This window comes from Brachyhypopomus gauderio, unplaced genomic scaffold, assembly GCF_052324685.1.
Source record: "Brachyhypopomus gauderio isolate BG-103 unplaced genomic scaffold, BGAUD_0.2 sc49, whole genome shotgun sequence".
Classification (NCBI taxonomy): domain Eukaryota; kingdom Metazoa; phylum Chordata; class Actinopteri; order Gymnotiformes; family Hypopomidae; genus Brachyhypopomus; species Brachyhypopomus gauderio.
The window spans coordinates 2,652,912-2,666,104 of record NW_027506874.1 but is presented as its reverse complement, the minus strand read 5'-3'; the positions used below and the strand labels follow the sequence as shown (position 1 = coordinate 2,666,104).

Sequence of the window (13,193 nt, the reverse complement as noted above, 5' to 3'; positions counted from 1 at the left end):
AGATATGACAATAATGTGATAAACGGATAGGGTTCTAGATATGACACTGATGTGATGAACGGATGGGTTCTAGATCTGACAGCAGCATTCTGAACCAGTTGTAGCTTATGGAGGGATTTGAGGGGGAGACCGAACAAAAGAGAATTACAATAGTAATCAATAGAATCAACGATTCTGGAACTCAGTATAAATGGCAGCAAAAGGCATGAACTCATAAACTAAAACAAACATTTAAGATATTTTCACCTAGAGAAATTTGAAATATAATCTATCAATGAGATAAAAGGATAGAAGAAACACCAGAGCATCTTCCGAGAACAAAACCGAAAGTTTATTTTTAACTACAGCCGAAACCGAGCGGAACTTCAGCAGCACACCGGTAAGGCAGAGCAATGGCTCTGCGTTTCTAATGGCAACAAAGTAACAGTGACCGGACAGTTGTTAGCAAGCGCTAACACAACAAAACAACAAAAACAACAAAATAACAGTGCCGATACATACAACTGACAACAGACAGACAGACGGTTAAGGACAACGTCACTCAAAAATGAAAAAAAACGGTTTCCAACGGCCATTCGCTAAGTAGAACTTACTTCCCTACCTACTAAACCATTGAGACTGTGTCTGTTAACCGTGGCAGATATAGAAATAACAGGGCCATATGTTTTAAAAGTCTAATTAAAATTAAATTAAATAATCAACATGAAGTGAGCAGCAATATTAAGCTAAGGCTAGGACTTCTAAACATTAGATTGCTTGCATCAAAAGCTGTGATAGTAAACAAAATAATCTCAGATAACAGACTAAATGCACTCTGTTTAACAGAGACATGGGCTAGAGTAGACGAATATGTAAGTTTTAATGAAGCAGCTCAAAATTAGAAACATATTAAATACTAGTGATGCGGAAAAACTAATCCATGCATTCATATCCTCTCATCTAGATTATTGCAATAGTCTTCTAGCTGGATGTTCTGGTAAATCGATAAACAAACTCCAGCTGGTTCAGAACACAGCAGCGCGAGTTTTAACAAAAACTAAAAAATTTGATCACATTAGTCTTGTACTATCGTCATTACACTGGCTGCCGGTTAGATTCCGTATTGACTATAAAATACTTTTATTAACATATAAAACACTGCATGGCTTAGCTCCAGACTATCTTAGTAAACTTATTGATCATTACAACCCAGCACGTTCACTTCGTTCGCTGGACGCAGGGTTATTAACTGTTCCTAGGATCAAAAAGATCACAGCAGGTGGAAGAGCCTTTTCTTTTAAAGCTCCACAACTGTGGAATAATCTTCCTGCCTTTATTCGGGACTCAGACACAATGTTTAAAACTCAACTAAAGACTTATCTGTTTAGTTTGGCCTTTGAATAATCTGTTACATATTTACCACATCACATATCTTTCTTCTCCGAGGTTCACCTGGGGAGTAACACTGCAGTCGGAGCCTACAATACCAGTATCATCACTCTGACACGGAATGAAAACCTGGTGTTCATCACAAGACATTTACATTGACAATATCAACACCCAGAACTTTCATTCTAGTTACCTTATACTTAGCCTGATTGTGTGATTGGTTTGTGACTTGTGTATTCGTCTGTATAATTTGTTTTTGTGTAATTTGTGTGTTAATGGGCCGCCCAATGGAGGATGGGTTCCCTTTTGAGTCTTGGTCCTCCCAAGGTTTCTTCCTATTCCCCTCCATCTAGGGAGTTTTTCCTTGCCACTGCCGCCTTTGGCTTGCTCATTAGGGATTTGGACCCATAGTATTGTTAACCTTGTAAATCCTGTAAAGCACTTTGTGACAACATGTGTTGTGAAAAGCGCTATACAAATATATTTGATTTGATTTGAATAGTCCAGGCGGGAAGTGACCAGGGAATTAACCAAGATGGCGGTATTGTCAGGAGTGAGAGAGGGACGGAGACGGTTAATGTGATGGAGATAAAAGTATGCAGACCGAGTGGTGTTATTTATATGGGTTTGGAAAGACAGAGTCCTATCAAGGACGACACCCAGACTCTTCACCTGAGGGGAGGGAGGAACAATAGTGTTGTCTATGGAAAAACTTTTTACTTTTGCAAGAACTGATTTAGTACCAATGAGGAGGACCTCTGTTATCACTGCTGAGTCCGAGAAAATTTGAGGAAAACCAAGACTTGACTTCTTGTAAACAATCACAGAGGGAGGGTGGAGTTGGGTTTGGTAGAAACGTACAGCAGGGTGTCGTCCGCATAACAATGAAACTGGACTTTATACTTTTAAAATGTGGCTAGGGTTAGGGTTAGGGTTCAAGTTGAGAAGTGGAAGATTTACATTTGTGGATGAGAGTGGATATATCAGAGATAGTTGGAAGCAGAAAATTAGTAAATGGATGAGCGAGAGGGCACGAAACAGGGGAAAAGGGTAGAGGAAGTGACAGGAGGCAATTGCTGATGAATCAAAACAATTTTAGAACTGAAGAATGACATAAAAAAGTTGCAATGGTCGACAGAGTAGAAATGAGAAGGTAATGAGAATAGGAACAATTGGAAAAGGGTGATATATGACTTTTGTTTCTATAATGAAACAAGCTAATATAAAACAGGGAGAGAACAGTCACACAGCATAAGACACTAACCCTAACCCTAAAACAGTCATACAGAATAAAACACTAACCCTAACCCTACAACACTAAAATAGTATAAAACACTAACCCTAACCCTAGAAGGGTCACAGTTACAGTTGCAGCTTCTCCAGAACCACTGAAACTGTGTGAAGGTAAATCTACCACATGATGACATTTGCTGGAGCTTTTGGGTAAGGTGGTAACACACACACACACACACACACACACACACACACGCACGCAGACATGCAGATATACATGCATACACACACATATGCCCCCACACATGCAACCATGCACCAAAGTGGAAACTTTACCACTGGGCAACTGTCACTCTATTGCATTACTGTTTTTCATCGTCAAGAACACAAGTGTACATCACATACATAAAACAAACGCTCACATGGAAGACACAAAACAAGGGTAGAGTGGAGAGAGAAGGGTGGGGTGTGTGTGTTGCATATAAATATGCCAGAGAGAGAGAGAGAGAGAGAGAGAGAGAGAGAGAGAGAGAGAGAGAGAGAGAGAGAGAGAGAGAGAGAGAGGGTGATCTTAATTCCACCAGCAACTTGGCCTCATCAACCTGTAAATAATATGCATAAGGCTTCTGAGTGTCTGGAATAAGTGGGTTTTTTGTTTGTTTTTTTTACCTTTACAGAAGGATCAGACTCAACCCACTCATAGTCTGACAGAGACTCTAAGAGAGAGATGGAAAGAGAGAATGCTTAGTTATACTGTTCTATACACTCAAACAGATGCAAGTATGTTTGTGCCCAAACACAGAAACTCCTTCCACACTGCATGCACATGCACACACACACACACACACACACACGCAGCTATGGAACCTGCTGGGTTTGTGTCTCTGTGGGACAGGGCTGAGAGAGATGATGGTCCTGAAGTGTAGTTCACGGTGTCCAGTGGAGCGCCGCTGAACACAACCTGAGAGACGAAGACGAGAGTACAGTCAGATGAGGATGTGTGGGGAAACGCACTCTGACATTTTTAGTACAAATTTTAACTTGTATTTTAGTGAATACTCCCCTTCTTAGGGAGAGATGTAGGTGTGGGTGTTCATGGGCATTGAGAGGTAAACTGGGATGATATGATGCGGTCTCTTTACTTTGTCAATCATGTTTGTAAACAAAAAGTGAACAAAGGATGCAGAGGAAGGACCGATTCTCAAATACTGAAGCAGATTCAACTGAAAAAGTTCCCAACTAAAAAGAGCATCCATGAGGAAACACAGAGGGGGACACGCTGGCCTTTTTAGTTTCAGGATATACTTTTGAAGGGAAGGAAAAGTGACCTGAGAAGAGAGGAAGACTCAAGAAAAGAGGAAGGAGGGCAGAGAGAAATACTCGAGAGCCTCTACCTGGATTACCGGCTGCTCTGTTCACAGAACACTAACAAAGATTCAGCAACAAGTGCCATGAGAGCTCCTTATGAAGACAGCTGAGCAGGTGTGGCTCATCTGGCTTATTTGGCCTGTTGGCTCCCTCTGGTGGCCAGTGGTGGTCTGGCTTACACTTGGAAGACTTCACCTCTTACAACACAGTGCCTCTTACAACTCTTTAATACTTCATCTCTATATAATACTGCACCTCTATATAATACTGGACGTCTTTTACAATACCAATCCTCTTTGCCTACTTAAATCAACACTTTAATCATAAATATAAGGGAAAAATCAGTTTACTATACATTTTTCACACCCAATCTTTTTGTATAAGATGTACAGGCCTACTATAAAACCCTAAAACAATTTTTTATTACTTCACTGGTTCACATATCTTCTCTTGTTTGTAATATAGTAAGATATTTTCTTGTCTCAGTACCAGAATTGCTGATCTAGGATCTGTCAGTAAATAATGAAAGGATCTGATCAAGGTGATCTCAAATAAACACTGTAACTGAGTCTTTAAAAATATGGATGATGAATATAAATATGAATAGAGGGCAAGTTCATCAATATCAACACTCAATATCCTCGACACCCTAGAGACGTTCCGAAAACACTCTGTTAACTGACTAAATAAAAACACTCTGTACTCAATGCCCATATAACCAAGCTGAAGCTTTCTTATTTGACAGCATTATGAGTTTTGAATGAAAATATGTTTTTATTTTAGTTTTTATCTGTGCATTCAATGTTGATAGCACCAAAGTCCTCTAAAAGTAATATCTAGGGTCAGAGTTAGGGTTTAAACCACATATGTCAAAGTCAAGGCCCGCGGGCCAGATCCGGCCCGCGAATTGATTATCTATGGCCCCCTGGATGATATTTAATTACTATTAGAACCGGCCCGCAGGCCACAGCCGCCCGATGGTGTTTTGCACGCACAAACACTACATTCCCCACAATGCAACGGTAGCCCGCGAAGTCACTGCAGCGCACACAAGCGGCGAGGGTCCGCGCGGCGAAAATGACGCAATAGCAGTGGCTCTGCCCGTGCGCGAGGGCGTTGCACGCTGTCGATTCGCAAGGTCGTGCACCTCTCGAATTTTGTAACTGCACGCACCAGTTAAACTTAATTAAGTTAGATATTTATACATATAGTCGAAATGATTTGAAATAATTCGCTTTTTTATTCACATTATTTAATGGTTGTTTATTTTCAAAACGCCCAATCTTAACGTCTACACGTTCTCTCATGTTTCGTCCTGGAATTACAAGAGGCTCGTATTTGTTAACGTAATACATTTGTTGTGAAACGAAGTCGTTACAATTACAAGCATTTTCAAGTACTTTAGCCTAAATTCCAGCACTTTTCAAACCTTTATTACTTTATTAATTTAATGTACAGGACATGTTTTCTTTGAAGGAAGTTTGTTTTTATCTGTTTGCTTGTTGAAAAATGTTTTCACTTGAAATTACTGACAGATCCATAAGAAAATATTGCTTTATTCATTTAAGCATTAAATAGTATACACTGTGTTGGGTCTTGGTTCAATAGGCTATGTGCAATCATTTCAATATGTTTTTGTGACGGGCGGTGTGAGCAACTGAAAAGGAAGCGATCACGCCAAGTCTCAGGGAAAATTAAGGATGTTTTAATAGAAAGTGTGCAAACCAAAACCCGTGCAAAAGATCCAAATTAAGGATATAATGACCAGCGGTCAACTGGTACAAAGACAAGACATATATAGGCAAACAAACGACCCTCAGGTGAGACGGATCACGGGCTCCGCCCACTTGAGGGACGCACATGACGTCACCAAACAACAACAACAACAGCCGCTGTGGACGGAGGCGGCTGGTAGGGGGCCGCCTCACCGTGACAGTTTTAATAAACATTGAACCAGTCCGGCCCTCGGCTTGTAGCAAATTTGGTTTTTTGGCCCTCTGTGTATTTGACTATGACATCCCTGGTTTAAACCATGACACTTGCCTATAAAGCCAAAAATGGACCAGCCCCTCCACACATCATGACAATGGCCCGAACTGTACTTCAAGCACTTGAATGAATGAATCAATCAAACCTCAAGTACAGCTTGGCTTGAAATATGTGGTTTCATGTCTCATTGAAAACAAGTATCAAGACTATTTCCTGTCCTGCTCCCAGATGGTGAAAGAAACTTCCACTTGTTGTCTGGACAGCAGAGTCCCTTCAGTCTTCAAATACAGACTGATAACTCATTTAAATGACCATCAATCCTGCACGCATGGTGCACTTATTGTGTGGTACTGTGTGGTATTGTCTAGTATCAGTGATGCCGGTAACGCGTTACTTAGTAACGCGTTACTGTAGTCGGACTACTTTTTTCAGTAACGAGTAGTCTAACGCAACTACTATTTAAAAACTAGTAGTCAGATTAAAGTTACTTATCTAAAACATCGTGCGTTACTATTTCTGCATTTCGGGGGAACGTAGGTTATATTTATTCATTCTTATTTTTTGGCTACACGTTTCTTACGCGGTTACGTCATCTCTGCTCTGCGGCGCCAAAGTCAGATGGAAGGAGAGGTTCGCCTTTCGCAGCTGGAAATACAGGCATTATTTTGATTTTATTTCGGCTAAGGAAGACAACATTAAGGTCCGTTGTACACTCTGTCCTGGCGACAGAGTGCTGTCTACTTTCAAAAACACAACGTCAAACCTGAAAAAAAAAAAAAAAAAACCGGGGCTTGGCGGCGAACGTAAATTGTTACCGGGCGGGGTGTAAAATTGACTAAATTCAGTATTATATCGCGATCGATCGATCGCCGGTGGTTGGCGCCAGATCGAACTAGTAACTCATTGAATCATAGATGTGGATCAGAGGTAAATAAACTGGATTTTTTTTTCGGCGTGAGATATCGGAAGTGTGGCGTAAGCGTGTGAAGACAGTCAAATGCGTGTGTCTCAATGCGTGACAGTTGGCAACCCTGTAAGTGGGCGGAGTTGAACAGAAAGACTGTCTTATTTATTTATTTAAAAAACATGTAAGCCTATTTCAAGAAAAAGTTTACAAATGCCAGTGTCATTTTTGATGTTCCGGTTAAAATACATGTCAATAAAGTGAGTATTGGCAGAACTGGTAGTCATTTTCATGTTATAGGGGCGGGGGATCAGCCTCTGCTGAAAGTAACTAAAAGTAATCTAACTTAGTTACTTTTAAAAGCAAGTAGTCAGTAACTTAACTGAGTTACTTTTTAAAGAAGTAGTCAGTAGTCAGTAGTCGGATTACTGTTTCAAAGTAACTATGGCAACACTGTCTAGTATTGTGTGGTGTCTGTTACTGCACTTGTAGCTGTCTGATATAGCTTAAGCTTATTTTGCATTTATTCTACGTATCAGCACTGATTCTTTTATTTAGCTTTATTCTAGTTCAATACATGACTCTAATCTACTGTACTGCCAAGGATATATTCTGTGAGTAGATGGCAGAGCGCCTTTTTGAAATAGTGTGAGCTATATGCTGTAAATGCAAATATCAACCTTTCTCAATCACAAATACATTACAGAGATACAAAAAGAGAGAAAGAGAGAGGGAGAAGAGTAAGAATGAGGGAGCAAGAGAGAGAGAGAGAGAGAGAGAGAGGAGGGGAGTGGGGGTTGGTGGGGAGAGAAAACATTTCCACAATGCTGAAGGAGATTTCTCCTTTCACTCACCTTGTGACCTGGCTCTACCCAGCCAGTCCTCTGATCTGTGCTCTGATAAGTGCTCTGAAGCTCATAAGGTAAAGGTGGGCGGGAAGGTGGCGCCGACTCCTCCCCCTTAAGCATATGAAATAATTAATTCACCACATGCCACACCGTATAAATTATAATATACATAGTACTACCTAATATCACACTTGCTTAATAAGCTTCAGAACCATAGAACAGACCCCACTAAGAATTGAAATCTACTACAGCCTGGACAGAACTAAGTGCTCTGCAGGAATCTTGGCTCATGCAGACACATCTTCTCCCTGTTGCTGCAGATTAGATGGGAGTTCTGACAAGCTCTAAACAGTCTGTTCTACTATGAACCCTCTACAGCGTTAAGATCTGGGAACTGTGAAGGGAAACCTGCTGTGACATTCCTGTAATTAATCAATACATAGATATACACATACATATAAAACCCCTGTGGCATTGTGTCCTGTCCTGCTGAAAGCATCTTTGTGCCATAGGGTAAACAGCTATGAAGGGAATAACTTGACCAACCATAATGTTTAGGTAAGCCCTACTGTCAAAATGTCCATCCACAGGTATCCGAGGACCCAGGATGTGCCAAGAACAGATTCCCCAGCACCATTCCTCTACCTCCACCAGTTTGAACTGTTGACACCTGACAGGAAGGCTCACTGATTCATACTGCTTACGCCAAATTCTGACCCTCCCATCAGCGTGGGGCAACAAGAATCAGGGTTCATCTGACCAGACGTTTTCCACCAATCAGTGATCCAGTTTTTTTATGATCTTTTGGCCACTGGATGAAACCATGGGAAGACAAAACTTTGGGGAAGACGAGACCTTATTAGTCTGATTAGGAAGCTCAGGAGGAGAGACAACCTACCTACATGTAAACTCGAGACCCGCTTATGAGAACGACGAGGCATTTTGACTGGAATGCACTTTTAATTAGACAGTCGTGAACCACATGAATTAAAGAGGCACCTAACACTCACACTGCACAATGTGAAGCAGAATTAACAGTATCAAGACAACTGAAAACTAGAAAGGTTAAATACATTGGATAAAGGACATAAATCACAATGTTACACAAATGTAAGACTAACAACAGCATGGCAAAAGACAACAGAAAATTACGTACAAACTGTTACGTTAACACATCACGGTTCGACAGAAACTTAAGAAACATGATGGATTATCAACACCCATGTAGCCAAACACTAAACCATTACATACACAGATGCACACCAAACAGACCAGATGGAATAGAATAGTTAGAACTGTACCGGGAAGCTTACTATGAAAACACAGAACTCTGACAGCAAAAAAAACATCAACACAATAATCAGAACTGAGGGAAAAACCCACATATGTGAACAAAACAGAGGCCCACTAAACATTGAGGCACAAACACCCAAATGAAAAGAGGGGTTTAAATTCACACCATGGAGCAATGAAACAAGACACCAGTAGATGACTGAAAACGAGAGGCTAAACAGGGGCGTGGAAATTGAAAGTGGATACAAAGCACAAGGGAAGACAGAAAAAAATCGGAGGAAAACGAGATCACAAATTCGTTCGACGGAGGAGGGTGGGATGACACGTGATATATGTACACGGAGTGACATGTGCTACATGTGCACGGGGTCACATGTGATATATGTACATGGAGTGACATGTGATACATGTACACGGGGTCACATGTGATATATGTACATGGGGTCACATGTGATACATGTACACGGGGTCACATGTGTGGTTGAAAGATGACCATGACGTGATATACGTACACGGGGTCACACGTGATATACGTACACTATACCAAAAGTATTCGCTCACCCATCCAAATTATCTGAATGCTGCTGAAGTGTATAGTGTGAAGAGGTCACCAACTTTCTACAGAGTCAATCACTACAGACATCCAAATTTCATGTTGCCTTTAGATTAACCCAAGAACAGTGCGTAGAGAGCTTCTTTGAAGAATGGCCATAAAATCCCCATAAACACACTCCTAAACCTTGTGGACAGCCTTCCCAGAAGAGTTGAAGCTGTTCTAGCTGCAAAGGGTGGACCAACGTCATATTGAACCATATGGATTAGGAATGAGATGTCACTTAAGCTCATATGTGAGTCAAGGAAGGTGAGCAAATACTTTTGGTAATATAGCGCTTGTGTATATATGCATAAATGCATGGGTACAGTAGATGTGTGATGTGTGTTATAGAGGTTGTAGTCATGATATGGCTGTCACTCCCTAAGGCCTGATTAATCAAACCCCAAACTTACTGAGTATTGGATGTTCTCCATATGATGGACTGGAGAGTTCTGGAGAGGAGGGGAGAGATCTGAGAGAGAGAGAGAGAGAGAGATATAGGGTTAGGGTTGGATCTCTATTAGGTGGATCTAGAGAGAGAGAGAGAGAGAGAGAGAGATATAGGGTTAGGGTTGGATCTCTATTAGGTGGATCTAGAGAGAGAGAGAGAGAGAGAGAGAGAGAGAGATATAGGGTTAGGGTTGGATCTCTATTAGGTGGATCTAGGGTTAGAAACTGTGATGTGTAGGTCACATCTGTGATAGTTAGGTTTAGGTTTTTGCTGGTCAAAGTCAATTTTATATAGCGCTTTAAAACATGAATAGATCCATGAATATTACAGTTCATACTGATAACGGACCTATTGAAAGGTAGAACTCATAGACCCCCCCCCCCCCCCCCCCCCCCCCAACCAACAAAGCTTGCATGCCATCTCCACCCACCCAGCATGGACCTGAAATGGTCTCTATTGGCCTTCAGTCCACATATAATGTCCTCCATCATCCACAACTGCCTCTGTGCCTGGGAACGTTCCTGAGCACAAAGGAAGGAAAGAAAGAAGGAGTGAGAGAGAGAGAGAGAGAGGGAGTGAGAGACAGAGGAAGTGAGAGAAGGAGTACACCTGAACTCTCCCTATGCCATCACTATTACCCCATTACACATATGAACTCTACCTTTAGGCCTACCATAACTGTCACACTATTACACACACATACTATAACATACCTATATCCCTAGTAACTAACACCATAGATATCACCACAGTAGCAGAAAATATTAAATATGAAGCCATTGTGTCATTTTTAAAGATAAAGAGAATGTGATTTAGGTTGATAGCTTAAAAGTGGTGGCAAGTGTCATATCACAACATCCAAGTCTGGTCCTGGCATTATTTGTGTAAACACCTATAGCCTATTAAACACCTAGCCTATTAAACACCTATAGCCTATTAAACACCTAGCCTATTAAACACCTATAGCCTAGCCACCTAGCCTATTAAACACCTATAGCCTATTAACCACCTAGCCTATTAAACACCTATAGCCTATTAAACACCTATAGCCTATTAAACACATAAGCCTATTAAACACCTAGCCTATTAAACACCTATAGCCTATTAAACACCTAGCCTATTAAACACCTATAGCCTAGCCACCTAGCCTATTAAACACCTATAGCCTATTAACCACCTAGCCTATTAAACACCTATAGCCTATTAAACACCTATAGCCTATTAAACACATAAGCCTATTAAACACCTAGCCTATTAAACACCTAGCCTATTAAAGCCTATCATATCACAACATCCAATTATAACAAATTGACGATAGCTAGATTTTGTAAACTGGAGATGTGAAAATCCTGGATACGCATCATGGTACGCATCATAATGGTGAGTGAGTTCTAGCATGACATCATGATCTGATGACACAATAATGCAGATGAAATAACTATTATCAAACTTATAAACTTATAGAAATAATATTAAAACTAAAACTTAATAACTTTACTATTACATATACTACTACTACTGTTACTACTATTACTAATACATATTCTACTACTACTACTTCTATTACAATTACTACTACTACTATATATACTACTACTACTACTACTACTATTACTACTATGACTAGATATCATTATGTAATACTGTAAATATAGTAATCATTCCAATGTGTCATACTGTAAACACAGTCATGTCATTATGTAATATTTTTGCAGTGATTATGCCACAATGTAATATTTTAAGAACAGTGATGTCATGATGTCAGTAATGTCATGATGTGATATTGGCAGTCATGGTCCTGTGGTAGGGAACTGGTCTTGTGACCGGAGGGTCGTGGGTTTGATTCCCAGACCTGAGGCCATGACTGAGGTGCCCTTGAGCAAGGCACCTAACCCCAACTGCTCCCCGGGCGCTAGGCTAGGGCTGCCCACCGCTCTGGGCACATGTGCACCACAGACCCCTAGTAATCACTAGTCATATTATTTATAGGGATTATGTCATGATGTTATACTGTAAATTATGCCACAATTTGTTACCTGTGGAAGTCCAAAATGACAAATGTGCTGAAGATGAGAGCGGAACACACACAACTCACTCTCCATCCTCTCGTAGTCCACCCACACTCTCTCCATCTCCTGAGGACAGAGGACAGGAGGACAGAGCAATATGACAAATGTCTCTCATACACAAATCCATGTGTATTGTTGTATGTTCACAGGAGCTGACTGACAACGTATGTGCTCACACTCTTTACTCAAACAGCTATACCAGTGAGACACACCACGCATGACTGTACTAATGACACACACACAACTGTACCAATTACACACCTATGACTGTACTAATGACACACACACAACTGTACTAATTACACACCTATGACTGTACTAATGACACACACACAACTGTACCAATTACACACCTATGACTGTACTAATGACACACACACAACTGTACTAATTACACACAAGACTGTACTAATGACCCACCTATGACTGTACTAATTATACACACGGCTGTACTAATGACACACACACGACTGTACTAACACATCTATGACTGTATTAATTATATATATGACTGTACTAATGACCCACCTATGACTGTACTAATTACACACATGACTGTACTAATTACACCTATCACTTTACTAATTATACACACGACTGTACTAATGACACACACACAACTGTACTAATGACACACCTTTTCCTCCATACATACACACACACACTCACCCAACCACTTATCCCTGACAATGTGAAGGCACCTGCACTACACATTACTTCACTGTGACAGGGACTCCCTTTGCACATATACTGCGTATTGCACACGGCACCATTTGCACAAACCAAACCTTCCTCTTACACTTCTCTGTCTAGTGTCTGTTTTGCACTCTGTATACTGTACTGTCTGTATTGTGTTGTACCGTCTGTCTGTTGCACTTGTGTTCTGTCTGCACTGTGTTTTATGTGCACTATGGTCCTGGAGGAATGTTGTTTCATTTCACTGTGTACTCCATATGTAGTTGAAATGACAATAAAACCTCTTGACTTGACTTGACCTATGACTGTACTAATTATACACTTGACTGTACTAATAACACACCTATGACTGTACTAATTGCACACATGACTGTACTAA

At 40.7% G+C, this 13,193-nt stretch overlaps 1 protein-coding gene across 5 annotated transcripts in view; it reads right to left on the bottom strand.

The window, feature by feature from the left end:
- The window catches only part of plekha4 (pleckstrin homology domain containing A4), a 64,982-nt gene that overhangs the window by 14,700 nt on the left and 37,089 nt on the right, over nt 1–13,193 (bottom strand). For all 5 annotated transcript variants that reach the window (XM_076986830.1, XM_076986827.1, XM_076986831.1 and 2 more), the window contains 6 exons: nt 12,086–12,184; nt 10,480–10,570; nt 10,012–10,070; nt 7,717–7,821; nt 3,469–3,562; nt 3,271–3,317 (listed from right to left, as the gene is read on the bottom strand). In XM_076986830.1, the coding sequence (XP_076842945.1) occupies nt 3,271–3,317; nt 3,469–3,562; nt 7,717–7,821; nt 10,012–10,070; nt 10,480–10,570; nt 12,086–12,184 (495 nt within the window). The remainder of the gene's footprint in view (nt 1–3,270; nt 3,318–3,468; nt 3,563–7,716; nt 7,822–10,011; nt 10,071–10,479; nt 10,571–12,085; nt 12,185–13,193) is intronic.